Source organism: Ovis aries, chromosome 3, assembly GCF_016772045.2.
Source record: "Ovis aries strain OAR_USU_Benz2616 breed Rambouillet chromosome 3, ARS-UI_Ramb_v3.0, whole genome shotgun sequence".
In the NCBI taxonomy this organism is placed as follows: Eukaryota; Metazoa; Chordata; class Mammalia; order Artiodactyla; family Bovidae; genus Ovis; species Ovis aries.
The window spans coordinates 179,521,213-179,547,134 of NC_056056.1; the positions used below are offsets into that span (position 1 = coordinate 179,521,213).

At 37.9% G+C, this 25,922-nt stretch overlaps 1 protein-coding gene across 50 annotated transcripts in view; it reads right to left on the reverse strand.

Moving 5' to 3' along the window:
- RBFOX2 (RNA binding fox-1 homolog 2) overlaps window positions 1-25,922 on the reverse strand; it is a 293,081-nt gene that overhangs the window by 9,758 nt on the left and 257,401 nt on the right. For 9 of the 50 annotated variants that reach the window (XM_060414138.1, XM_060414132.1, XM_060414131.1 and 6 more), the window contains 7 exons: window positions 19,260-19,352; window positions 16,398-16,458; window positions 13,088-13,141; window positions 12,857-12,951; window positions 11,630-11,772; window positions 7,916-7,955; window positions 2,794-2,825 (listed from right to left, as the gene is read on the reverse strand). In XM_060414138.1, the coding sequence (XP_060270121.1) occupies window positions 2,794-2,825; window positions 7,916-7,955; window positions 11,630-11,772; window positions 12,857-12,951; window positions 13,088-13,141; window positions 16,398-16,458; window positions 19,260-19,352 (518 nt within the window). Of the gene's footprint in view, window positions 1-25; window positions 4,990-7,915; window positions 7,956-11,035; window positions 11,142-11,629; window positions 11,773-12,856; window positions 12,952-13,087; window positions 13,142-16,397; window positions 16,459-19,259; window positions 19,353-25,922 lie in introns of those variants that run through there. The other 41 variants (XM_027967708.2, XM_027967707.2, XM_060414155.1 and 38 more) reach the window with 12 other exon arrangements.

Below are 25,922 nucleotides of genomic sequence, written 5' to 3' on the forward strand. Positions count from 1 at the left end.
TACTGGGCAGCTTCTAGCTTGCTGCTTTTATTTCTGTCCAAATCTTTTGGAAATACCTGTAATTTCTTCTTACGGCTTTTTGCTTTTTTCTTACATAATTTATGCTTTCTCTAACTGACGACACTGTAGGGTGGGGTGAAGCATACTCCTGCTCTTTAAGTTTATGCTCCTCAAATTCATCAGAAGTAGCTGCAAATGTACATTAAAAAAAAAATCTGATTGGTTTTCAGTGGTTTTGTATTATTCCTTTCTTGTTTAAGTGAATGATTTGAACACTGCTTCAATTATAGATCTTTCCATAGATATTTACATAAATAAGAAAATTCTCATTAATATTACTAACACTGTAATGGGATGGGGCCATGGCAGGAGCACCCTCAGGGGCTAGCTACGATCCACAAGCTTCCTCTGAATTCTAGCCAGGTCTACCAGGACACACAGGAAAGACTGATTTGGGTAAAGCCCTATATCCAGGCTGCAACACATACCCTGTCATACATACACGCCTAAGTATCTATATTATATATAAACTAACTAAAGTATCTCCTTCCTTCACTGTAAAAAAAAAAACTTATAAAGAAGAAATGAAACAGTAAAACCAACTGTTAAACAAAACAAGATGTTAATCATTGTAGTTGAGATTTTAAGCTTTGTATGAATCTTGCTGCTGCTGCTGCTAAGTCGCTTCAGTCGCGTCCGACTCTGTGCGACCCCATGGACTGCAGCCCACCAAGTCCCTCCATCCATGGGATTCTCCAGGCAAGAGTACTGGAGTGGGCTGCCATTGAATCTTGAAGGTTCACTTTTTCCATATCATTATAAATGGTTGCACTTATTTAGAATTAAAGTTTGCTTGTGTGAAGTCTAGAGCAGGGCCACGTTCAGGAAAACCTCTTTGTAAATGAGGATGATGTGGTAAACAAGACATCAGGAAGTCTGTCCCTTCAGCAGGTTTCCAAAATCCAAAATAATCTCTAAAAATGGAAAAAGTCAAGGTAATAAAAGCAATTAAAGCCCAATGTATACTACCCGGGTAAAACAACTAAAAACTTAAGTTCTATGCCATGGAGCAGAGGTATACGTTCCCATAAAAATACTAACTAGATTCTCAGTAAGTCCTGGTATGTCGGATATACTGGGGATTGTATTCAGTCATTAAATTTGAGCAGTAGTGCACTAATTCTGGAAGAAAAGAAGTTCTGAATGAGGTTACTAATAGACATTTCCTCTTGGTTTCCTCAGCCTGCAAGAAACCAGGGGAACCTTAGTGGTTTGGGGGCAATGCTATTGTTTTATTATTACTTTTTGAACTTTTTAGTTTATATTGGGGTATAGCCAATTAACAATGTTGTGACAGTTTTGGGTGAACAGTGAAGGGATTCAGCCATACATATACATGCACCCATTCTCCCCCAAAGCGGTAATGTTACTGTTGATCAAGACAATTTTAAAAGGATCAGGCTGTGGGAAAGAAGGCTCCTTCCAAACCAGAAGGAAATGCAGATAATCTACCTCCAGTCCTTTCCTTTTCCTTAAAGTGAACTCTGACTCTGGAGCCTGAATCTGATGAGGGTCTTTTGCCATTCAAAATCAGAAGCGCAGGACAGAGATGCAAATATTTTATTAATAACAAAAGGCTCAAGAACGTCAACAGAATTTTAAGAAAACTACATCTATTTGTTTTTTTTATAAAAAAGCAGATAATATTTCCACATGTCTACTCTTCTAATTACTTTACGATAATGGCGCTATAGACAGGCTCTTTTAGGAGGAGGGATCTACCTTTAGGACAGGAAGTAATATCCTAATTAACTTGTTAATTTCATCTATGACTACCCCCAAATTAGACAAGCTAAATTGCATGTCACAGATTTACTCCTCTTAGATGTATTCTTGTCTAAAGTATTTCTGACGGTGCTTTCAATTGGTTATTCAACAATGTGTCTCACCATAATGTAAGCCAGTGAACATTCAGGCATATTTATTTCCAGTTTGGATGTTGGAAGGCATAAAGCATCCAGGAGGAGAAACCATTTTCTCAACTTTCACTTCTATGAGCAAATCTGAAGTTGTTTATGGAACATGAGAACAAAGTGCAGTTTGAAACACCAAGGGTTTCATTGCTGTTTCTTAGGTTGTTCAAAAAGAACAAGGGTGGGGGAAGGGGTAGGAGAGACAGGGTTCAGGCGTGGGGAAGGGGTATGGCGCCACATTTATTAATCACATTAAAAACTAAGCATGCCAACATCTGGAGCTAGAACGACCAGCAAAATCACCACGTTCAGACTCGGATTGGCTAACTCTATCTATCCCAGCATTCTCTTGGGACAGCGGTTCGCCCTAGGCTCTACCACAAGCTCGGTGAAGTACACAGCCTCAATTACTAGAGCGTGCAGCCACAACGACCTGGTATTACGGAAACAGTCAGTCACCACTCGAGTTAACATTCCAGACCCTAACGACTGGCCCCTCCCAGCCCAGAGAAAGAGTCAATCTGGCCCGCCCAGCCCTGGCCCACACCACGATGTTAATAATTATAACAAGCAGTAACCCATCTGTTATATCAGAGAAGGGAACAGAGACTCCACTGAGAGATTTAGAGTGAGATGTTAACATTTCTTCAGCTGACTGCACAAACAAACAAACAAAAAAAGAGGAGAAATAATTCACTTGGAGATATGAAGTCATGAGATAGCTGATGTGTATTGCTTTGAACCATGCACCAATGCAAAACTGAAGCAACCATTAATAATAAAAATTAAAAAGGACATATGTATTTACACACAATCAGACCTGTTTGATCTGAAGCAGTTTGCAGATTCTATCTGTGTGTGATTTGAAATAAAACAAAAAATGGGGATTAGCATGGCCACAGCACATCCTAATGTCGGAGGGCAGACACGGACAGCTTTTTGGAACCTGACAGCTGGATAAATCTGGCATGGCTAAGCCTGGTCCAAATATTCCACATGCCCCAAACAATTACTTTCTTATTCCTTTGTAATTCATTTTGAATGACTCCTCATGCTCCCAACTGGGGCAGTCCAATGCTATTCCACTTCCCTAGTCCATCTTCCTGATTCACTTCTGACCCACAGTGCTCACTTGTATGCTTGCCCTCTGTCAACACCCAGACCTACTGACCCAGTGTTCTCAAATATTTCCTGTGTTTAGGCATTCTATCTTTTCACATGTCTGTAACACACCCCTGCCTTCAACTTCTAGCTTTTTCAAATGAAAATGCTGTTACCTTTAAGATCCTTTTGTTGTTGTTAAACTCTCACTTTTCCACTGCTCAATGTCACCTAGGGACTCCGCTCTGGACCAATTTTGTTGTCTAGTGAACTTCAGAGTGCTGCCACGCCGACCACGTGACTCCTCTGCACAGGCCTGAGCTGTGTCTTAATTAGAACAGAGTGGAAGCGTTCTACAAAACTCTCCTCTTACACCTGGCCTTTCTCTGTCTCCATTTAACCTTCCCTTGTCTTGATTTTAACCTGGCCATTAAGTATATTACTACATTTTTGTTTTAGGATTTACATTAAAACAGGACTTTGGTGAGCATGTGATGTCAAGACACCTTCTTTCTACCTGGAAGACAATGACATTATGTGACACTGAGGAGAAGAATGTATATTTCAAGACCAGCAGACAAATGAAAGCTTGTTCCCTGCATGTGGTGTATGGATTTACAGAGCAAAGGGAGTTGGGGTTGGGGCGGAGGGAGGTGGGGAGAATGGCAAGTGTGATGCTTTGAATCACTATGGCAGAGCAGAGATCTAGTCCACCTGGCTTGGGCCTAAGGCTGTGCCTCTGGGGATCACTGTCTTTACATGATTCTACCTCCTTCCTTTCCCTCACCTCCTCCACTGAGATCCACGGCTCTGGACTGAACTTGTATGAGGAGGGGCTCTTTAGGAGAACAAAGGTTCTTTGGTGGCAAGATGGCACACTGGATTAAATGTGAGTAATACAGATGTGAATACAAAACTTGTAATAATGATAATATTGTTACTGCTTTTGACTGGGAGACCTTATCTACTTGGAAGAGTAGATAATGAAAAATTTTTAAGGAAAATATTTTAAATTTCTATTATTATTAAAATTGGGGTTAAGGAAAGAAATCTTTATGACCGATTTGGTATCCTCCACTTATTAATTTTATGATAGATGAAAGATGATCTTCAACTGACTAAGCCTTTCAAACACTTTTCTTCCGCATCTCTATAATCGGTTCACCTCCAGAAGCTCGCTGGGTGGCCACATAAATAGACTAACTGAATTGTGACAAGTTACCTGCTGCTTCCCCTTTTGCTGAGCACCCAGCTACCAGCAAATTGAACAGGGCCTCAATCCACTGCCCTCACTAATCTGGTTTTAAAGTGAAAAGGAGAGAGGGCCCAGGAAACATATGCTTCCATTTTAGAGTTCTAGTATACCTAGATTTTTAGGACAACTTCAAACTTACATAGCAGCACAGCCCAACTACTACAATGATTTCACAACAGGGGCCAATTTGGGATTCAGAAATCCTGTCTAGACGGATTCTACTTTTTCTCTTTTCTCATTTCTTTCACAGAAGTAAGAAGATGTCCCAAATGGCTAAGCTCTTCAAAATATAAAAGACCAGTTTCAACACCATGGATAAATGTGATTGACAAACTAAAAGGGGTGGCAGTGATGGGACAGTGCGTGTAACACACCTGGTGCGGATGTGTGGCAATGGGGCGGGAGCACGGAATTTTGGAGGAGGTGCCCTCATGTAAGGAGCTTGACTGGGTGCACTGCTGAGGTAGCAGGCCTTAGATCACACGCTCACAAGTCTTGATTGTCCAAAAAAGCCTCTGTTCCCATCTCTAACGTGGAGCTGGAATGGTTAGTATAATTCAATTTTTTCACTGCAATCCACAATCTGATTGATTGGCAGGTCACACTGGCACTCCTACCTGAGGTATTTTAGCGCTAATGATTGGTTCCTGTAAGACTATTCTATAACAGAACACAGGAAGAGCAGTTCAAAAAACACAGCTGTGGAAGGAAAACAATCATACAAAAAAGCCCGCGAAGGGGCCCACCAGCCTTTTCTTTCCTTTGGATGCAAGCATGCTTTTCACAGGGTGAGAATTAGGAGCAGTTGTTATCCCATTAAAAAAGTGATTTAGGGTAAACGGTGTCTTTCCTACTGATCAGAAAAAGAGGGTGTGGGCAGACACATAATCCACCTGCGACACTTCCAAATCTTAGCGTGGGGAACCTCTTTACAAGTCATGGGCACGATTGCTAGATCAGTTCTCCAGACAGGAATGTGCCATGAAAGACACGGGGAGGAAGGAAGTGGCCAGCAGGGGTTACGGCCTAAGAAGAGGACAGGGAGAGATTACAAACAAAACAAAACCAAAAAAACCTACAAAAAACACCTTCACAGTTAATAGCCTAAATTAATACAGCTTAAATAAAAGCCAGCAATTTAAACTCTTTTCCCTCATGTTGTCTCCTCAAGTTCAGGTTCAGGGCACTTTTCAGACTAGATAAACCAACCTCTCTATTTCTGATCTTCCTTTCTGAGATAACAAGAACTAAACATACATTAATAGATTTTCACAGAAGGGAAAATGTACAGAGAGAAGCAGAAACAAATTCAACATAAAATGAGGGGTTTTTATTGTTGCTGTTTGTATCTTTTTTAAAGAAGCCTCCTTTTCCACCTCACACATGGAGTGGGGACTGTGCAGTTTTAAAAGCTGTATTCAAAGTTAACTCTAAGCCTCACTCAACAGTTCCTACCTCATGTTTTCCGGTTTTCCATTTGTGGGTTTGGGTATTATTTCAGCACTAGTAACCAACTCTTTCTTCTTTCCTCTAAGTAACTAACTGGTTTAAGATAACTAAGAAATAAAAATACCATCAGTATTCAGTCTTTTCATCAACTAGGGGCCATGGGTCAAAAAAATGTTTTGGCAAAGTTGCTGAATTACTTCTGTTCAGCTTGATAAGGTGGTCCAATTAATAGATTAAAAAAAAATCAAGAGTATTTTCTCAACAAGTGCAGAAAAATAATTTCTCTCTTAATAAAGTCATACATTGTAAACTAAGGAAGTGAGAGAACGGTTAACAAATACTCGGTTGGATGACTTAACAAGGTGGAAGGAGGCAAATCTTAATAAGGTAGAAGTACATTATACTTAAGAAATCCCCAAATAAGATATCAGAGGACAAAAACAAACCCCAATTCAAGAGGAAGTATACTCTAACAGACCAGATTTCAAGAAAACTTAAATAACATAAACGTGAGCTTCATGAGACTATGGATACTAATGTATATGGGAGGATGTACATGCTTATAAGAGCTTATGTAAATACATATATTTAGAAAAGTGCACTCTGGTGTAAAAGTAGGATATATTAATAGTTTCCTAATCCTCAAGTTTCACCGTGAGCATAAGAAAAAAAGATCTTTCATTTACTTCTTGAAGACCATTAGGGGAAAGATGTGGATTTTAACTAAATTACTATAGGAGGTAATGAAATATTGATTATTTGGGTTTTATGCTTGGATAAACAAACACTTTCGGTAATCTGGGTGTCACAATCTAAGAAACATCTGCAAAGTGAGGAGGCTGGACCAAATTATGGTTAAGGTTCCTTCAAGCATGTGTTCAAGTCTACTTTGAAGGTCTGCTCTAAATGGCCAGGTGTGTACACCCCCTCACCGTATCTCAGAGAACTGCTCTCTCCTGTTTACTTCCAGCAACACAGAATGCATACTCCACATGCATTCTGGAGGGGCATTAATGTTTTAAGATTGCTGGGAGTCTCTGGCAGACTGTGGAAACAGTTCATTAAAAAGGTACCCTTATTGACTTTGGAGAAATTAGGGTGTAAAAATCATTTCCAGACAATTCTACACTGTGCCTAAAGAATCATTTCATGCTGACACGTTTTTCTCAGGAAACTATTTCTTAGCAATGTGGGTAGTTAGACTAAGCATGCATTCAGAAAGAGATCTTTGGAGAGAGGTCCCAATAAAAGACTTGCAAAACTCAAAAACTTGACTCTTTTGTCAGGTTAGATCATTTTGTCCATATTTTAAATAACATGTGACCACCAATCATGAGACTCGAGCTATAGCTAGGCAGTTTAAATAATGGAGAGTAATAAAGATGTTACCATGGCTGGTCAAATCAACAAATCCTGTATGAGTCAAACATTTGTAGAAGAGTGTAGGTTGTTAATGATGCCATTTGTTTCCTTCTAGATGGCTCTTAAAGAAAGAGCCCCACTGGCTGTGGACCTTCTGATATAGAAAAGCCTTATGCACTGAGTATTTGGTTTCCTCTCATTCCTACCCACTCTCCACTGGCATCAATTTCTCACCTCACTCTCACCAAGACAGTGCTCTCTCAAAGTATGTGAAACAGGAACACACACATTTCAGGAAGCTTCTTGCCATTTACAGAAATCAAAGCCCTAATGATCTAAAGAGGGATGTGAAATGAAAAGAAAAGCAGAAAAGGGAAAGAGCTGGTTTCAGGCTATGCTGGTCCTATTATTTATGTATGCACATGAGACGACAGGAAGAAAAGACTTTAAACCTGCTGATCATCTCTCAAGTATATTTGTGGAACACAGAATATCTGTGGGCATAGGGAAGGGAAAAGAATATGTCCAGTAGACTGATTCTAGCAATGACCAGGAAACCCAAAGGCTTAGTTTTTGCACCCAGGGGCAAGCGCAGTGGCAGAGAAGCATGCTTGCATTCTTAAATATATAAATATATATATATCCACAAGGAAAAAGAAAATAAAAATTAAATAAACTATATTAAAAAAAAAAAACAAACAAACCAAAGAAACAGAAAAAAAAAGGCTGGCTTGTCAGGGGATGGGGACGAGAAGGCCCCGGTGTGTGTACTTACATAGAGGTCAGCACCGTAAAATCCGTCCTGGTAAACCACACTGCAGAAAATCCACACAAAAACAAAAACAAAAAAACAAAAGAACAGAAACACATTCCGGTTATTGAGGACGGCAGCATGCACATGCGCTCTACACGGGCAGGTGATGTATGAATACGGACCCTGGGCTGGAGAGGTTGGGGCAGCTCTGGGACAGGCAAGGCAGGGGAGGGTTGCAACCCTAGAAGGAAACGCCTGCCAATCTAGTAACTAGAGTGGGATGAGAACAATAAAGAGCATCCCCAGAGGGCCAAGTATAGCTATGGAGAACCTGCTGGATTGGAAACACCAACCTTTCATATTGAGAGTATTAAAAAAAATAAGCATGTCCTAAGAGGACATTTTTCTTCAAAAAGGGTGTGTGTATGTGGGGGTGGGGGCAGGGTTTGTGCAGAGAGGGGTTAAATATGAAAAAAGGAAAAAAACAAAAACAGAAAAAACCCCCAAAGAATCCCACTAGGGCAGGACCTGTATGCAAAGTATGCTTCAACATTATGTCTAGTATTTTGTTATCAGTTTCAGAGAAACGTAGAAATTCTTTTCTGATATCCATACATCACCTGCTTTTTACCCTGCACATTAGACATGCGATAAGATTTGGCTGATCACACAAGCATGCAAAGTATTATTATTCAGCATTTTAAGAACCAATGCAACACCTCAGAAAAACAAGTCAATCAATTCTGACCAAAGTAAACAGAGAAATGTAATTAAAAAAAAAACACAACCAAAAATACCCACAATGCATTGCTTTCACAAGCAGAGATAATGAGCTAAAGGTTAAGGTGATTGGTCCAAGGTCCAAGAATTGAAAGGTGCAGTGGGGATCCCAGATAGTAACAATATAATCCAGAGTGGGGGGAGTAACTGGAAGACTTTAAGGGTTCTTTTTTGACCATAAGAATATTCATGGAATTCTGAAAAATACAGCTGATAACTGAGGTTCTGGGCATGACCTGTTTTATTTAAATGAATAAAATCGAGAAGGTAGCTTGATTAGGAATAAAAATATTTATTTTCCTGTTTAGAAAATAAATTTGCATTGAACAAAAAAAATACACGATTCTGTTTTTAATCCTAAGCAACACTAAACTATTATAATGAAGATATAGATTTCAAGCCTTTTGAGGTATTTTGTGCATACAATTTCCCCAAAATGTTATGTTGGGACCAAAAGACAGGATAGCAGTAGAGAAAAAAAGATAAAGAGTCTTTTCACTAAACCAAGATTTGGTTATTTAAAATTAAAAGATCTGTTTATCATTTATTCAACTAAACAAGCTGGAAATTTTCACTACTACCTTCTCCGCTATAACAAACAAGCTAGCAAGTGAGGTTATCAAGTCATAGTTTTAATATGAATATGAAAATAATTTATTTTTTACAGGTAGCTATAAAGTTTCTGAATTCTACTCCCAGTGAGGTTCTGTTGTATTTACAGGATAGTATGATAACACTTTGTGATGCCCCAATTATTCTGTGCCTTTGTATTATTACACAACAGGCAAATTCATCGCTAAGGTCATTTAGATAAATTCTGTCCATTTTCAGTCTCTAATTGCAGTTAAAATCTGAGGTTAGAAAATAATCTGCCTCTCAATTGCATTTTAGTAAAAAAGAGACTTGTTCATAATGAGAAGGCTGATAAAATGCCAAAGCATTGATGCCAAGTGGTGACTAATTAACCTTCAACTATTTTAGTAAGGGGAAATAGGCAAAGTTCGAAAATATTTCTTCTATAGAGAAGAGTGGTGGCATTAAAAATATGAGTAAATTTTATGCTAAACTGTTTCACTCATTGGGAATATTCACCTAAATCTAGGAGAATTCCAATATTCCCTATATCAAATGCCACGAGGAGGCTAGAACACAATGATTAATGATGAAATTAGTTCACTAAGCTAAAAAGCAATTTTAGGCCACTCCCCATAAAATACTGGACTTATTCCTTGCCATCTTCCATGTAAACAGGTGGTTTAGTTAATAAAAAATAAAACATGGGAAATTAGTGTTCAATGTAATGCACAGAAATTGATGTGATTAGACATAAAGGTAAAATATCTTTGAGCAAATATATACCTAACACAGACTTGGTAGAGAATGGGTTTTCAAGTCTGGCAAATATACTGAAATGACCTATATTGAATAGGAACGAATTCAACCACTTGATAAAGTAACTCAGGAATATTACAAAATGCAATCCCATGTTTCTGGTGAGCAGTATCTCTTTGCAAACATGACAGCACAATCTTTTGGACTGAAATGGAAGACACTTTGTAAACAATTTTCCTAGTGTGTAGAACATCCAAGGCTCAGTTTTATGTTTTACTTGAATATTTCTTGATGAAACAATATTATATCTTTAGTCACTTCTTTAAAAGGAGATGTCAGAGGTTGAAGGTCAAAGGTCAAGTTGAGAGGGAAAAAAGGATAAAATTAAAAGTAAGTAATGGTAGAAGATGGAGATGATGGAATGCATGGGATTTAAACATCTATAAACTGCAAACAAAGGTTTATTTCTAAAGTAGTTCCCCTTCCAGTGGCTTCTGGAGCCTGCCAATTTCAACACCCATTATTTGTCTTGTCTGATAAAAATGCTTTAATTCTGTGTAATTGAGGACCCCAACTGGCATGTCCCTTTGGTCTATGACTGACTACTAAATTAGTACACCTCACAGTCAATTTTGCTGTCAGAAAAGGACCTACAAAGGAGGCTCTTTCCCTTTACATTTTTACTAAGTAGCAATGAATAGGCTGCTCTGCCACTGTTTATTCTTCAGTAAGTATATGGGAAAAAAACCTGTCACAGGCAGAAAAAAGATGAGGAACACAAACGTCACATCTTTGAAGAAAGAAAAGTCCTGATACAACTAACTTATAAAAGTCCACTTTTTATATAAAAATATACATTGTAGGCTGACCTTGAGAAACAACGGAAATCAAAATCTGCCATCTTCACTCCTTCTCCCCCATTCAGTAACAAAGGATTTATTTGTTGCTATGGAATCATTCCACTGCATGAGACACCCTCCATACAAAAATCAAAAGGTGAAGGATGCTCAGCTCCATTAGTTGTTTTACCATCATTCAGAAGCCAACTGTAGTTTAATTCTTCCTACTTCTCCCTTTCTCCCTTGATTCAATTGGACTTGGCTCATCTTTGAATTAACCTCTTTTAATCCGTCTCCTACAAAGAAAGCAAATCCATTGTGGGTAACTAGCTCTGCTGCTCACCACCCAGGCAGTGAAACCACAAGGGAGGGCACATGTGAGAGCCTCAGCCCCAGCAACGGTGGTGGTGAGGGGTGAGCCCAGCAGATGCAGTCTTGCACTACAATCTTCAGCTCCTAGTTTGGTTCTCTGCAGGAGTGTTAATCCAAATTCGTGCGATGCTGAGTGAACTCCATGCCAACACACTGCTAGTGAACACAAGACAGTTCTGGCTACTGTCTTAAGCCACTACTGTGAGGGCTTAAGGTGGCCAAGATGAAGATTTATATAATGCATTGATATTCTGTTACATTCTGACAATGGTATGGTTCTTGCCATCTAATCTGTTAATTTGCAAATATTCAAAGAGTCTCTACTATGCGGCAGGGCAACAACCCAGAAGTTATAAGAGGGCCATGGTATTCTGGTTTTATCCAGTTGCTTATTTGGGAATCTACTGCTTACCCTGGATAGGCGGGAATGGCTGCTGGAGGTACCGCTCGGACTGCGCCATATACCGTCCGCCCTCTGCCCCTCAGGTGGGCTCCTCTGAAAGCGGCCGCCGTGGTGGCTGCAGTTGGGTAAGGGAAGCCAGGAACTAAAGGGAGACCCAAAATATGACAGAAATGTCAACTTGCATTCAGCAGCACGTGTAACATCACAACCTGCTTTACAACAATTACAGGAGAGATGAAAAGGTACCTCCACATCACAACTTTTCTCAAAAAGAAATGGAAATATGCGATATGCCATAACTCATTGACACCATGCCTCACTTATCACAAATCATGAGTTTTCTTTATTCCTTCCCAATTTTGGCCTTGCAATGCAAGCTGATGAGAAACAGGTCAAGAAACTTGAGAACTGCTGCCATAATGGAGACGAGACTTTTCATTTCTACAGCCAGTTTAAGTTTGATATAAACTCTTTCACTGACTGATTATTAATCTTATTTCCAGATGTTATTACATCAATTTAAATAATTATTTTTCATAAGCATATCCTTTTGTGCTTTGACATGCCACCACATTCCAAGGCACACTAAATAGTCTTCAGACACGTCATGAGTCCACCTTACTCTTTATCTAACATGTTTCAATCCAGAAATGAGAGGTGAGAAGGAAACTGCCTCTCCTCTGCAGCCCTGTGTCCTGTAAAGAGGCAGACATTCTCTAAGGACCTGTTTTAAGTGTGCTATCCTCTGCAAAGCATGCAGGGACATTGATTCCGTATCCACTGAACTCTGTTTAATTATATCTCTTGCTGGAGCTAAATAGCTCAGGTCAAAATGACTTTAGAGGTACCAACAGAGCTGAGAATAATCAATAAAACTGGAGCAGTGTTTGAGTGGTATTCTACTCAAGGGCCCAGAGCTGACTTGCAGATAGCATGTACATGTTCTACCAATAGTCCCTTCTTTGTTTGCTTCATTACCAAAGTGCAAAACTAAAATTTTCTTTACATGCCCTCATTCTCTTCTACCTTTTCCGACTATTTGTGCTTTATGGCCATCTTAACATTTGATCAAAAAGATTCTAGCACAGGACAGGGCATTAATGACAGTATTTAACTCTCTCGTGAATGCCTCCTTTTCAGTTACGTGTATTTGGGGGTACAAAAAGACCAATACCTCGCTGTTTACTCACAACAGTCAAACTCTCAAACTCCAAGCCAGGTCAACATAGGCTACTTACTGATTAAAGGAATGTAAGTGTTGATGCCCCCTCTTCCTGACAGGGGCACGGCTGCGTCGTTGCCTAGAGACACATCTGCTTGGAAGCTGGATGCTAAGTGTATTTAGGAAATGAAAAGGTGCAAAAAGATTACCAAGGAGTAGGAAAGTGAAAAATAATAGATTCATATATACATATAAATAAATATATATGTAAATAGCACAAATGGAAAAATTAACTTAAATACTACCTGCATACAACTCAGGGCCATATACAGCTCCAACTACTGGGCTTAATTTCCAACCTGAAATGGAAGAGAGGACAGTGAGCAAATGTTTAAGACTACATGAGGAACAGAAGGTAAAGGAGGGCTTCAGATGCTCTGGATTCGTTTTTGCCTGGTACCATCTTCTTTTTAGGATGCCGGTGGGTGTTTACATGAGAGGGTGATGATATTTTTGGACCTGACCCTCTTTAAGCAGGACTAGCACAGTGAAGGGATAATGAAGATTTGGCAGAGGGAGAGGTAGCAGGGGAAAGAGGAGGTGAGAAAAAAATTGGGAGGGAGGAAGGAAGGAAGATGGAGAGGGAATGAGAGAAGGAAAAAGAAATACAAATAAATCCGGGGGGTTTTGTACACTGTCTCTCACAGAACGGCTAAATGACCTAGTCCTTGTTTAGAAGAAGGGAGAAAGGCACAATATATGTAATTTGGTATCACACTGTGATGCGCTGTCTTCTATATCATCTTGACATTGTTTATTACTCTAGCTGTTTTATTATAAAACAGTATCCTTTGACTGAATTAAAATCTGACCTGGACCTCTGAACTCCAGGTTCATTTATAGCATGCTAATGGTATTCTGGGTAAATGGAAATCTTTCATTGCGATTTCCCATTGAGATTTCACTGGAATTTATTTAACCAAGTCACCAAGGAGAGATATGCAATGATAAAATTCAAGGTATGTTCCTAACTTTGGTGCATGTCTTCTGAAATTTTAATTTTATAAGAAGCATATTTACATTAATCAGACTTTTAAGCTAAAGAATACAAGACCACTACAGAACATTAGTGTAAACATTTTAAGTATTTCTAAACAACATTATGTTTGATGTCACTTTAATTTCTACATTTCCTTTTTTATATTTATAGGAATATGGTAAGTGGTTAAAAAAAAAGAGAGAGAAATGTTCTATTGCCCACTGACAGAGTAGCATTCTACATGAAAAATCTTAATGAATATTTCTTGAATTTTATCACTTTATAAAATTTTTATAAATAAATAAAGCCATTTTACTTTTCTGAAAAATTGGCCCTTTGGTTTAATTCTTTTATAACATTGTAACATTGTGTCACTGCTAAGCTGCTTCAGTCGTGTCCGACTCTGTGCGACCCCATAGACGGCAGCCCACCAGGCACCCCAGTCCCTGGAATTCTCCAGGTAAGAACACTGGAGTGGGTTGCCATTTCCTTCTCCAACGCATGAAAGTGAAAAGTGAAAGTGCAGTCGCTCAGTCGTGTCCGACTCATCGAGACCCCATGGACTGCAGCCCACTAGGCTCCTCCGCCCATGAGATTTTCCAGGCAGGAGTACTGGAGTGGGGTGCCATCGCCTTCTCCGATTGTGTCACTGCTACTCTATAAATATGCGACTGGAAAGATGAAAAGGCCAATCACCAGATGTAAATGACTATAAGCAAAGAAATTACTCAAGAGAAAACCCATTCATTTGGAATCATTCCAATCCCCCATTCATTATTTTATGTGCTTATAGACACGCCTCTTCATTATTCTGCATGGAAATTTCAAAATTTGTCTTTAGATCCTACTGGAGTTGTAAAAGCACAAATATTCTGCATTGTTAGACAAGTCAGGAGACTCAAAGCCAGTAAGAACATGCTGAGAATTCACCAGAAGGCACCTAGCATGCTCTTTGCAGAGTCTCTTTTTAACACAGCAGCTGAAGGTTTCTAAAGTCTGCCTCCAGTAGGCTTGAGTAGTGATTTAGAATAATATTAAAAAATGAACTTTTCCTTTCCTATCAGTGGCACTACTACTTAAGCACTCCCTTTAAATGCATACAATGGCTGCACATGATAATAATGGAATATTGTCAACAAAAGCTTGAATATGTTTAGTTTTGTACACTTTACAATGTATTTTTACGAGTGTTTATGTCACTTGATTTTCACAAAACTGAAAAAGAGTGGTAAGATAGGCACCACTTCTGGGACAATGAGTAAATATCCATATTATATTTCCCTGTGCTTTATTTCCTGAAGAATAAGCTAAGAGGGCTGGATTTTGATGACTTCTAAAGAAGAGCCTGGTGGTGCTAAAATTCTGGCTGCCACTTGATAGCGGTGAAAACAGAAATGGGTTAGGAAACTGGCCCACTGTCACAGAGTAAAATGGAGAGACAGATTAAACAGGAGAATTCCTGTCTTCTCAATTCCAGTCAGTAGCTCTGTCTGTCCCACTGGATCTAAAGGAAATCCGACATACGTTGCCTCTCCTTATTTTGTTTAAATTTGATTTTTTAAAAATCAAAATTGCAAAAACTTGTTTTTGTGAAGCAGTGAAAAGAAGAAAACAAAAGGTAACTTGGAAGGTGACGGTATCCCAAGATACACCACTAGTAAAATGACTAAGGAAAATGCAAGTTACGCTAATAAATGCAAATTATGCTATACTCTATTTGAAAAGCTGAGCTACACATATTTATTGAAGGCCAACTAATACATTTCTTCTTGACTTAAGACATTACCAGCACATACTGTCATACTCTAGCAAAAGAGGGAGAAACTCTTCTTTTTACTCTAGATAAAATCTCATGCAGAACTCTAAAATATACAATAGTGAATGAGGTTCTTCAAAGTAGAGCCATGGGCCTCAAGACGCAGTCCATTCAGTTTTCTTTCCCCCCGAAAGATGGTCCTGTGGAACACAGTGTGCAAAACTACTCTTGTGCTATAGATTAAAATTATATCCTGTCTTACTCAGGCAACATGAATCTAGATTAACTTTAACAACCGAAGCAGAAGTTCGGTTTTTGTTAAACAAAATATTTACAGAATAATTCCCACTTAATGAGAAACATTTATAAAACTCACTACATAACATGTAACCATCAAATATAAAATATTTTTATTTTTACACAAACACATACCCCGTGGCTATTACCTCTAGAGCATTCCTTTAAAAGGAGAACAAGAGGTCAAGAATTATTCCACTCATGTTCAGATAAGTAAGATCTTGAACAAGCCTAACATATTACAAAGAACTTCAGCAGCTAAAAGAGGGTTATGAGCAGAAATCTCAAATGACATGCTCACACTATATAACATGGATTTTACTAAGACTGTAATAATTAAAAAAACCAAAAAGGTAATCTATAAAAATTAACTCTGCCAGGTAAAAAAAATACTTCAATGTACATGAAAAAAATTGAAGACTGAAATCAAGAAAGTCTTTGATGTTTGTGAAAAGTTCATGTATCTATACAAGAGTAGATGACATAAGTGACATTTTCCTGAAGATGATTCGTAGCCTCTTACCGTTTGCATATGGTGTGACCATCTTCTTATTGGTCATTACACGCGCTGTAGCATTATTCACCTACAGGTACAAAGTAGAAAGGGGGGGCAGGGAGGAAGGAGACCACATTAGGGAACATGGAGGTGCTTTTCAATAACAAAGTATTCAGTTTACAATGCAAATTTCAGAGATAATTTATTTAAATAATACAGCAATATAAAATATTAATATATAGTATTTTAATTAAAGTGTTCATTAAATGAGGCTAACAAGAGTAAAATACAGTTTCTTGGTCTTCAAATGGAAAACTAGGGCAACTTTACCACCCAGGACTCCAAAGAAAAAGTACATTTGCAAGTTCTTTGGAGATCTTTTAACAGAGGTCTCTGCACTGAGGAAAATATGGAAAAAATTGGAAAGAGCCCTGTTTGCATGTGAACTTTGAAGTTCATTAATAAAACAAAGGCTTGCTACATTGGTTCAGGAAATAGATTTACAGGAAGATAGGAGAAAAAAAATCTGTGGATCTGATCTGTTCTTATGTTTATCGTTGTTTACATGCTTGTATAACATTTTACTGTTTGAAAAAAAAAGTATAGGAACTTAGATTCCTATGTTGATAGGCTTTAGGACTATTTTGAATTTTCTTGATTATGTGCCCTCCTCATTTAAGAAGAAAGTTTTCAGAAGGCTGTTAAATCAGGCACTTAAAAGAATTGAAAAAAAAATAAAGCTTTATGTTTCTTTTGTTTTATGGTACTCTCTACCCTCATTACAGAACTGCATAATTAAAGCATTCTCAGTGCTAAGGTAAGTAGGCATTATGAAGATGGTGCTGATAAAGAAAAGATGAATGGGGCTTAGAAGCCAGGATCCTGTAGTCAGTCCAGTGTCAGAATCAGCTCCAAAGTTCTTGCAAGGAGGGTAGAGCCTTACCATAGAACCTGGTTATATACTATGCTGTCAGGTACATAGAAACAGACCAGTTTTTAAAAGAATTATAAAACATAAAAATTATACAAAATGTTTCATTTCACTCTGTGGATTTATATTACGTTAAATTTGAATAGCAATAAATTTGCTACCAAAAACTCCACCAATTTTAGGTGGAGTTGGAACCAAAAATGTTTTGTGTTTTTTTAAGATTTGTATAGTGATCACCTTCCTATGTGAGGAAGAGCTTGAAACTTCATTTACTCTAGTTTGCCCATAAAATCATATCAACATTTCACATTTAAAAAGAAAGAATGGGATACAACAATGATGAGACTGAGAGCATGCAGTTAAAAAACACACACACACAAATAAAAGAAAGAAAAAAAACAATCAATTTTGGAAAGACGGGAGAAAGTGAAGAGCGAGGCTCTCACAGACAAGGATTAGAATGGGTCAAGAGCTTCTACTAGCTGCTAGAGCAGAAAGCACCCAAGCACTTAAAGGAAAAATGGCCAGAACCAATCAGAAACCACCAGTCAGCAAAGAGACCAATAGCTGCACAGAACAGAGAAGGGGCGGGAAGGACTAGGGCGGAGGATGGGAAGAGAGTGGGTCAGGAGAACAAAAAGCAAGGGAAGAGAAGAGAGAAAGTCAGGAAGGCTGTCACGGGCAGGAGAGAGAGCTGTCAAGGGCAAAGAAGGGACAGTCATAGCTACAAACAGAGGTCTGGGAAAGAGGAAAAGGAGGAAAGGAAGTAGGGGCAGGAAGTGCATTAATAAAACCAGCCAAACTGGAGTTCAGTAACTCTGAGTAAGATGTGCAAGGGGAAAAAAATCACCATGACGTCAGTACTCAAACAGCTCAGACGGCTACAAAACAATATGTACATCCAGAGTCCAGGCGGCATTACTCAACAGCATTGAAAATAAAAGGGGGAAAGGAAAAGGAAGAGGAACAAGTCAAATCACATTTTGTAGTGTTAATGTGAGATGGCAGATGGACTTTTTCTTTCTTATTTGTTCGTAATTACATTTTTAAAAAGCTTCTTCTCTAGTGCTTTGGTTTCACTTACCGCCAACGGGCACCATCGCCAGCATTGTGTATAGTTACCATGGAAAGAGTGAGTCAAGTGAAGGGCCCTAAATGCTAAACCATTGGAAAGGGAGGGGGGGAAAAAAAGCAAAATATGCAGACATCTTACTCAAAATGGTGGCTTTTATATTTCATACTTTTAAAAACTGGGAAAGGGGAAAGGAGCCAGTTAACCTTCACCGTGTGATGAAAAGGGCCAGTGAGCACCAGGTGGCCAACTCAGTCTCAGTTTTAGTACATGCTACAGGTGGCCACCCAACCCTCTGCTGGAGAATTTTACCCAGTAATTGCTGAAATTCTGGATATTAAATATATTTAAAAACCACATGAGTTTTGGATTCTTTCCTCCCCACCTCCCAACCTCTACTATCTTTTATTCCTTACTTATTAGACACAGGTGGAGGCAAACTGGACTCCCAAGAGAGAGAGGATACTGGCTGGCCCCTTGATTCATTACAGGACACACTTCTAAACTGGACAGTTTTTAGACGTTTTCAAAGTTAGTTTTATTTTGGCCTGATTACAGGACTTCAGAGTCTCGCAAACCGAAGCAAAGGAAAAAAATCAAGAGAGTAGAAGGATGAACATCTCAGAGGAAAACAGTAAATGAAATCAGATACATATACATTCGCACACAGGTAAATTGAAAGGAAAACCCCCAAACAATCAAAAAATGGGGGGGAGGAGGATAGAAGTGTTATTTTACAGCATTTTAGTGCAAGAAAGTGAAGGACACAGAGACACAATACACACACCACACACAAGACAGGGTTCCAAATGTGAAGTAAGTGAGGCAATACATAAAAAGAGAAATAAAAATATAAACCAGAAGTTGAATTATTGAAGACATGCACCTCGATTTTACGGCCCTCTACCACGGTGCCGTGTAATTTCTCCCTGGCCCTGTCTGCATCAGCACTATTCTCGAAAGTTACGAACCCGAATCCCTGCATGCAGCGGGAGAAGGGGGGAAAACATGCACATCGTTATATTGAAGTACTCATTTCTTGGTAAATAGAAAAAAAAATATCACAGTATGAAACTGACATCAGCAACAACTCAGCAATACTCTCCCAAAGTCACATTGTTGGTCCATGCATATTTTGTAAAGGGAAATGAAATCCAATAAAAGGATAAAGAACTATAGTAGTAGTGATAACAGTAATAATGTGATTAACAACAATAATAATGAAATAAAACAAAAAGCATGTGAGGCCAGACCAAAACTGAGGTATAGAGTTACTCGGGTCAAACTAGTCAACCGAGAACCTGAACATTTAAAAATAATCCTATCTTTCTCATTTCATGCTGTTAATGTACATGTCCCTTTATCTAATACTAAAAAATAATCAAATCTATTACTCCTCAGCAACTTCTATATGAAGCTTGATATTTGGGTGCCAGCGTCATAAAATGAATTTGTTAGGAGGTCTGACCATTTTAGCTTCACTTGGCCTATGTCTTACAGCACCATCAATTCCTCTGGGAATGGAACAATTTAAGACATAGTGTGGATGTTTGATTCGTGGGTACTGGGTGTGGGAGAAGACAGCACTCATGTTCGTCTAAGCAAATGAAAAGACCATTAGGCAGTGGTCGATTATAACTTTTCTTCAATGTGAATTTTAAACAAACAGATTGACACAAGAGTAAGAATATATTCAGCTGGAGCTCAGAAACTGCTTATCCAGATCTGCCTAAATTATACATCTGTTGAAGCCTACTCAATGTGTTCATTTCTTTCCATATGTAGAGAGAAAAGGAATCGTTAAAAGATAGTGGGAGTGAGATCTAGTTGGTGACATGAACTGCGTACTATTCAACAGGAAAGAATACCATAGAACAGCAATAGGATTAATTTATTTGTCCACCGTAGACACTGGAAACAAACAAACCATGAGGCTTTCATTCGTCAGCAGAAAATGCAGGAGACCAGGGAGCCAACCCGCTTTACTCCTTTGTGTGTAAGCGCGTGTGCTGTCGCTCAGTCGTCTCTGACTCTCTGCGATCTTATGGACCACAGCCGTCAGGCTCCTCGGTCCATGGGACTCTCCAGGCAAGAATACAGGAGTGGGATGCCCTTTCCTCTACTTCCTTTGTTCACGCTATATCTGAAAAGCCAGTCTGGGTCATCATCCTGCTACCAATTTCAACACCAGCAGGATGTACTATATACTACAGGGCTATTTCAAAAAGCACTTCATCAGCTTCATTCTAGGCGCCTTGTCCTTGTCTCGCTACTCAGCAACTATAACAATTTCTCAAGCTATTTTCCTCTGTAGAGCGGTAACTTCTTAGAGTTTTCTGAGACAGTCCTCATTTTTCAATAGCTTCACTGTCCCTCCAGCATTCTTTGAATATTCCATTGTAGGATAACCTGAACCCTTTATTTTTACGGAAGTTCTGCTTTGCTGCTTCATCCATGAGCACTCCTATATATATGACACATATTCTTAACTGAGATGGCCAGCAATATGCACTGTTCGACAAGATTTTATAAAAGCAATTTCATCATTCCGAAGGATCTGATGACTCAGCATCTAAATGATTATACGATTGGGTAGCAATCCGTGGAGGATTCCAGTGGATTACCTCCACCTTCAATCTGGATATCTAGAAAGTGAAATGCTAAGCTGAAAAGAATTTTTTTGTAAAAAATATATAGCTTAGGATATAATACTATGGGTAATTTTAATGAAAAATGTTCCTTTAAAATGTATATGTGTTGAAAGTATCAATGGGAACTCATTTTCAGAAACAAATTTTGATATCAAGATGTTATAGCCACTTTGACAACTCAAGTTGTACAAGGGCAAGCTACTAATTAATTATTCCATCTATCACACTAGCATCTAAGGCAGGAAGCCAGTTCTCCAATCCTGGAGAGCCCTCCAATAGGAAAGTCAAATCTTTTAAAAAAGGTTGCAGGTTGTAATGAGGTTTTGTATCACATTTTAGAAGTACTATAAGCTGTATTTCAACTGTTTGTCACAGCCTCATACATTTGATACCTTCAGTTAAATTAGTGAACTATAAATTATCTGATGTCCAACTAGCACCTAAGTTTTTAATTCTAGCATTGACTATCTGTATCTGTATACCCGTATACATACATACATACTTGTCTTTTAAATACACCCATGGGTAGAAAGGATTAACCTGTTGGTCTCCTTTTGAAGTAAAGACATGGAGTCAACCTTAGGTTAAGGACTCAAGCATCAACAAGGCCCAGAGCAACAGCAAGGTCTTCTTCCTTCTGTGTAGCTTTTTTTCTACAGCTAATGGTGAGAAAATTAGAAATTACACTTCGAAATCTAAGTTCTGAATTCCATTAACTAAATTACATTAGCCCCACAGTTTTTTAAATTTCTGCTTTCAAATCTAATTGTTAAATGTGTTCTATGATCCTCCTTTCTGTAATGTGTTGATGGGCCATCTGTGACACAGTGGCTGCATGGTATCATAAGCACTGGCAGCTCACGGTCAGCAAATGACAAAGTTTAACATTGAAGCCTACATGTGTAAGATTTTTTTCAATATGACTTTAGTATTCTGGAACAAAATTTCACTTTTAAATGCTTTTAAAATATTTTATAAGGAAAAGTACTTATAAACTAAAAGAAACTCTAATTAAGGTAGCAAAGACTTAAAAATGAAGCCATCTTTACAGGCATATTTACTAACCTAAGAGGAGGAAGAAGGCCTTGTTGATAATTTTGGGATTTCTTGATAAGAAACACAGAGCTAAGAGGATTTCTTTCTTTCCTTCAAAGGTAAACAGACCTTGTGTCAGGCAGAGAAACAGCCCCCCAGCTGTCCATGGCCTAATCCCCTGTGAATGTGTTCCCTTACAGGGCAGAAGGGGTTTTGCAGATGTGATTAAATTAATGACCCTGAGATAGGGAGATGATCATGGATTATCCAGGTGAACCCGATGTAATCCAAGGGTGCTTACAAGTGAAAGAGGAAAAGAGGAGAGTCAGAATCGAAAGGCTGGGCTGGCCATTGCTGACTTTAAAGGTGCAAGGGAGGCTTACAGGCCAAGGAATGTGGGCTGCCTCCAGAAGCTGACCAAGGCAGGCAGCGGAGCATCCGTCGCTTAGCGCCACCTGAAGGAAAACAGCCGCTGACACCTTGATTTTAGCCTAGTGAGACCCTCTTTGGACTTCCAATCTCCGGAACTGCAAGATAATAAATCTGTGTGGTATTAAGCCACACAGTGTGGCTTAATGTGTTTGTGATAATTTGTTCAGAAGCACCAGGAAATTAGGATACACTTCTCAGGATTAAGGTCTGTGATAAGGAAGGGGAGAAGCATCACCAGCATTTTTGGAGTATTGTTCTTAAGTACTTTTGTCTTGAGTGGAAATTTCAAACAGGTGATTTTCCATCAACTCAGCTTCCTTCCTACCTGCTTATCTGTCGAATTTACAATTTGGTTTTATGAATATTAACTCAAAGTTTGAAAAAAATTTAAAGCACTGCTCCTTTAATAAAATTTACCCATTTTTGAAAATGTGCCAGGAATTGAGCTAAGGATATTCACAGACTTATAATAAAGTTACTAAAAGTAAAACTCGCTTCCACAAAATTATGCTTAATGTTTCTTTATTCTTAGAAATCTAATTCATATTAAGTCTGGTCATTTGGATCTCTTGTTTTGAAAAAAAAAAAATCATACAATCATGTCTAAACCCAATGGTTTCCTTAGAAGAGCTTCAAAATGATCATACATTTATCAAATAGGAAAATGTAATAACTCTCCGAATAATCACAAACTCTTAACAGGAGTAACTATTTAAGGTATGTAAGAAGATAAAGAACAGATAAACAAAAAGTAAAGTTTTATTTTTAATTAAAAAAATTATGTTGACACATTTGCTTGTACCAGAACTATCTGATAGAAATGTAACATAAGCCACATATATAATTTCAAATTTTCCTCTAGCTACAGTAAAGTAAAAATATGTGAAATGAATTTCAATAATGTATTTTATTTAAGCCAGTATATATGACATAATTGTAACATGGCATCATTATAAAACCACTATTAGTGAGATGTTTAAGATTCTTTTTTTGATGTAAGTCTTTGAAATTGGCATTTATTTTATACTTAAAGCACATCCTCAATTTAGACTTGCCACATGTCAAATGGTCTGTTTGGCCACTGCACTGGACAACTCTTAACAAGGTTCTCGGCTTCCAAAGTTCTTCTATGTTAATAATTTAAACTTATCAGTGTTAATTCATGATTTACCAGCTATCTTAGCTGTCTTTTGGAAATTAAGAGATGCTGTATTTATCAGGTGTATGGTGTGGTTAAAACTTCGACAGAGTGTGACAAAAATGTTACTGTCTGCCTTGATATCCATTTGTCATCAAGGGCACACAGGAGCCGAATAACTGTTACCTTTTTAGTCTGGCCTCAGACTGCAATAAATAACAAGCAATAGGATGAGCATTGTAAAAATATCTTAAAATTTGTATAATCTTTGAATTTTTCCATCTCAGAAGAATGAGAAAGAAAATTTACCATGTAACTTTTAAGGGAGAAATCAAAAGCAGATGGTTCTCCTGGGTATGGCCAGAACACAGAAATTAAAAAATAAATAAAAGAAAAATAAAACTAAAACCCATAAAATGGTAACAAAAGAAAATAAACTAAGACTTTTGGAATTACATGCACTGTTAATTCAGTTTTAAATATAATGAAAACATTTCATTTCAGCATTACCCATCAAATTTTACCAAAAATCACAAACGCCTACTTAGTGCAATTTCAAAGACAGTCTTTCGACCATATTTAGAAATAAATAATTTCCCTTTGCATAAAATCAAGAGCCAGGGAAATAGGAGAGAAATTACAGCACACTTCTTATGTCTGAGGAATGGGAATAAACATTTTATCTTCCCAAACTCCAGTCTAAACTATAGCTTAACCCAAACCCAGATTCCCATCATTCCAGAAAGCCACCTGAGAGAAGTAATGAGAACACATTAACTAAAAATCCACTAGAAATCTCAATAATTGTTGCTGTGCTCTATTTTGCAATCCTTTAGTGGACTTAATAATTGACACTGTCTGAGGAAGTGCAGAGCTCCTACACAGTCAGTATTTGTAAGACATGTCCCTTCAAAAGTGACAACTGTACTTCAAAGTGTGTTGACAAAACTCTATGGAAAATCTAAATGTTAGAATCTGTGTATTTCTTTTAAAATAAGCTTGATAATTATCACAAATGAATTGCTACAGGGCTGGGTGATGGTGAACAGGATTGTGGAAGGTCTGAATTTTAACAATGGAAGAAACTTTTGAAAAACTAGTCAGTCATTGAAAGTGTCTAGCAGACAGTACAAGGTCAAGAGTATTGGTTGTTGAATTAGGTAACCTTTAAGAGTTCTGTTTAAGATTCTATGTGAGATTTCTATATTTTAAATGGCTAACCACCTAGAACCTACTGTATAGCAAAGGAAACTCTGCTCAATGTGATGTGGCAGCCTGAATGGGAGATGAGTTTGGGGGAGAATCGATACATGTATATGTATGGCTGAGTCCCTTCACTGTTCACCTGAAATCATCACAACACTGTTAACTGGCTGTACTCCAATACAAGAATAAATTATTTTTCTTCCAATAAAAAGACGAAAAAAAAGATTCTACATTAAGAAAAATGACTGGAAGGACATACATGAGAATATTGTGAATAATCTCATTAATGAACTATGTATGTCCCCCTTCTCATTAAACATCATGTTTTCCTTTTATAATGATTTTTTTAAGGGTGCTTTTTAAAAATTGTTACTTAAAGGATCTATGAGGAGAGTGAAAATAAAATTTACTGTTCAAACTAAGACACTTTGAGGGAGAAACAGGACATTAACAATTATACTAAAACAACAGGTATAAACTAGAACAACTAGGTATAAACTAGGACATATGGCTGCTCTTGCCATCCATTATCTTCTTATTGTTTGTACTAATACTTTGTCATGACTGGTGAAATCTGGAGGATCAATAAAGCTATTCATATCTGTATAATCATTTTCTAGATTCTGAATACATTAGTTAATTTTTTTGGTAGGGATACCATTTTTCATCATATATCTTAATTGAACATTTTCAAAAGGATAGTCTATTCTTTATTTCAGTTAATCATAGAAAACTAAATACAGGTGACTTTGTCTGTACAAAGGAATAAGGGGTAAAAGGAAGATTTAAAAAATCACATGAAATAATTTAAATAAATATGTATGTATATGCATGTTAATGAAATAAATTCCTTTCATAATAGCCAAATTCAGAATATGCAGGTCAAAGGAGAAAAAAGGAAAGTAGTCAACAACAAAGAAGCAACTACTTTCTGGAACACAGAAATCCTACTGCCCAGGCAAGCTAAAAAGGTAGGCTATTGGTAGGCAGGGAAGAAACGGGCATGGCAGCAAAAGCATTCATTTTGTTTTTAAAGGGGTATATTCACAAACCCGGGTCCAATATTCTCATAAAAAATAAGACATGG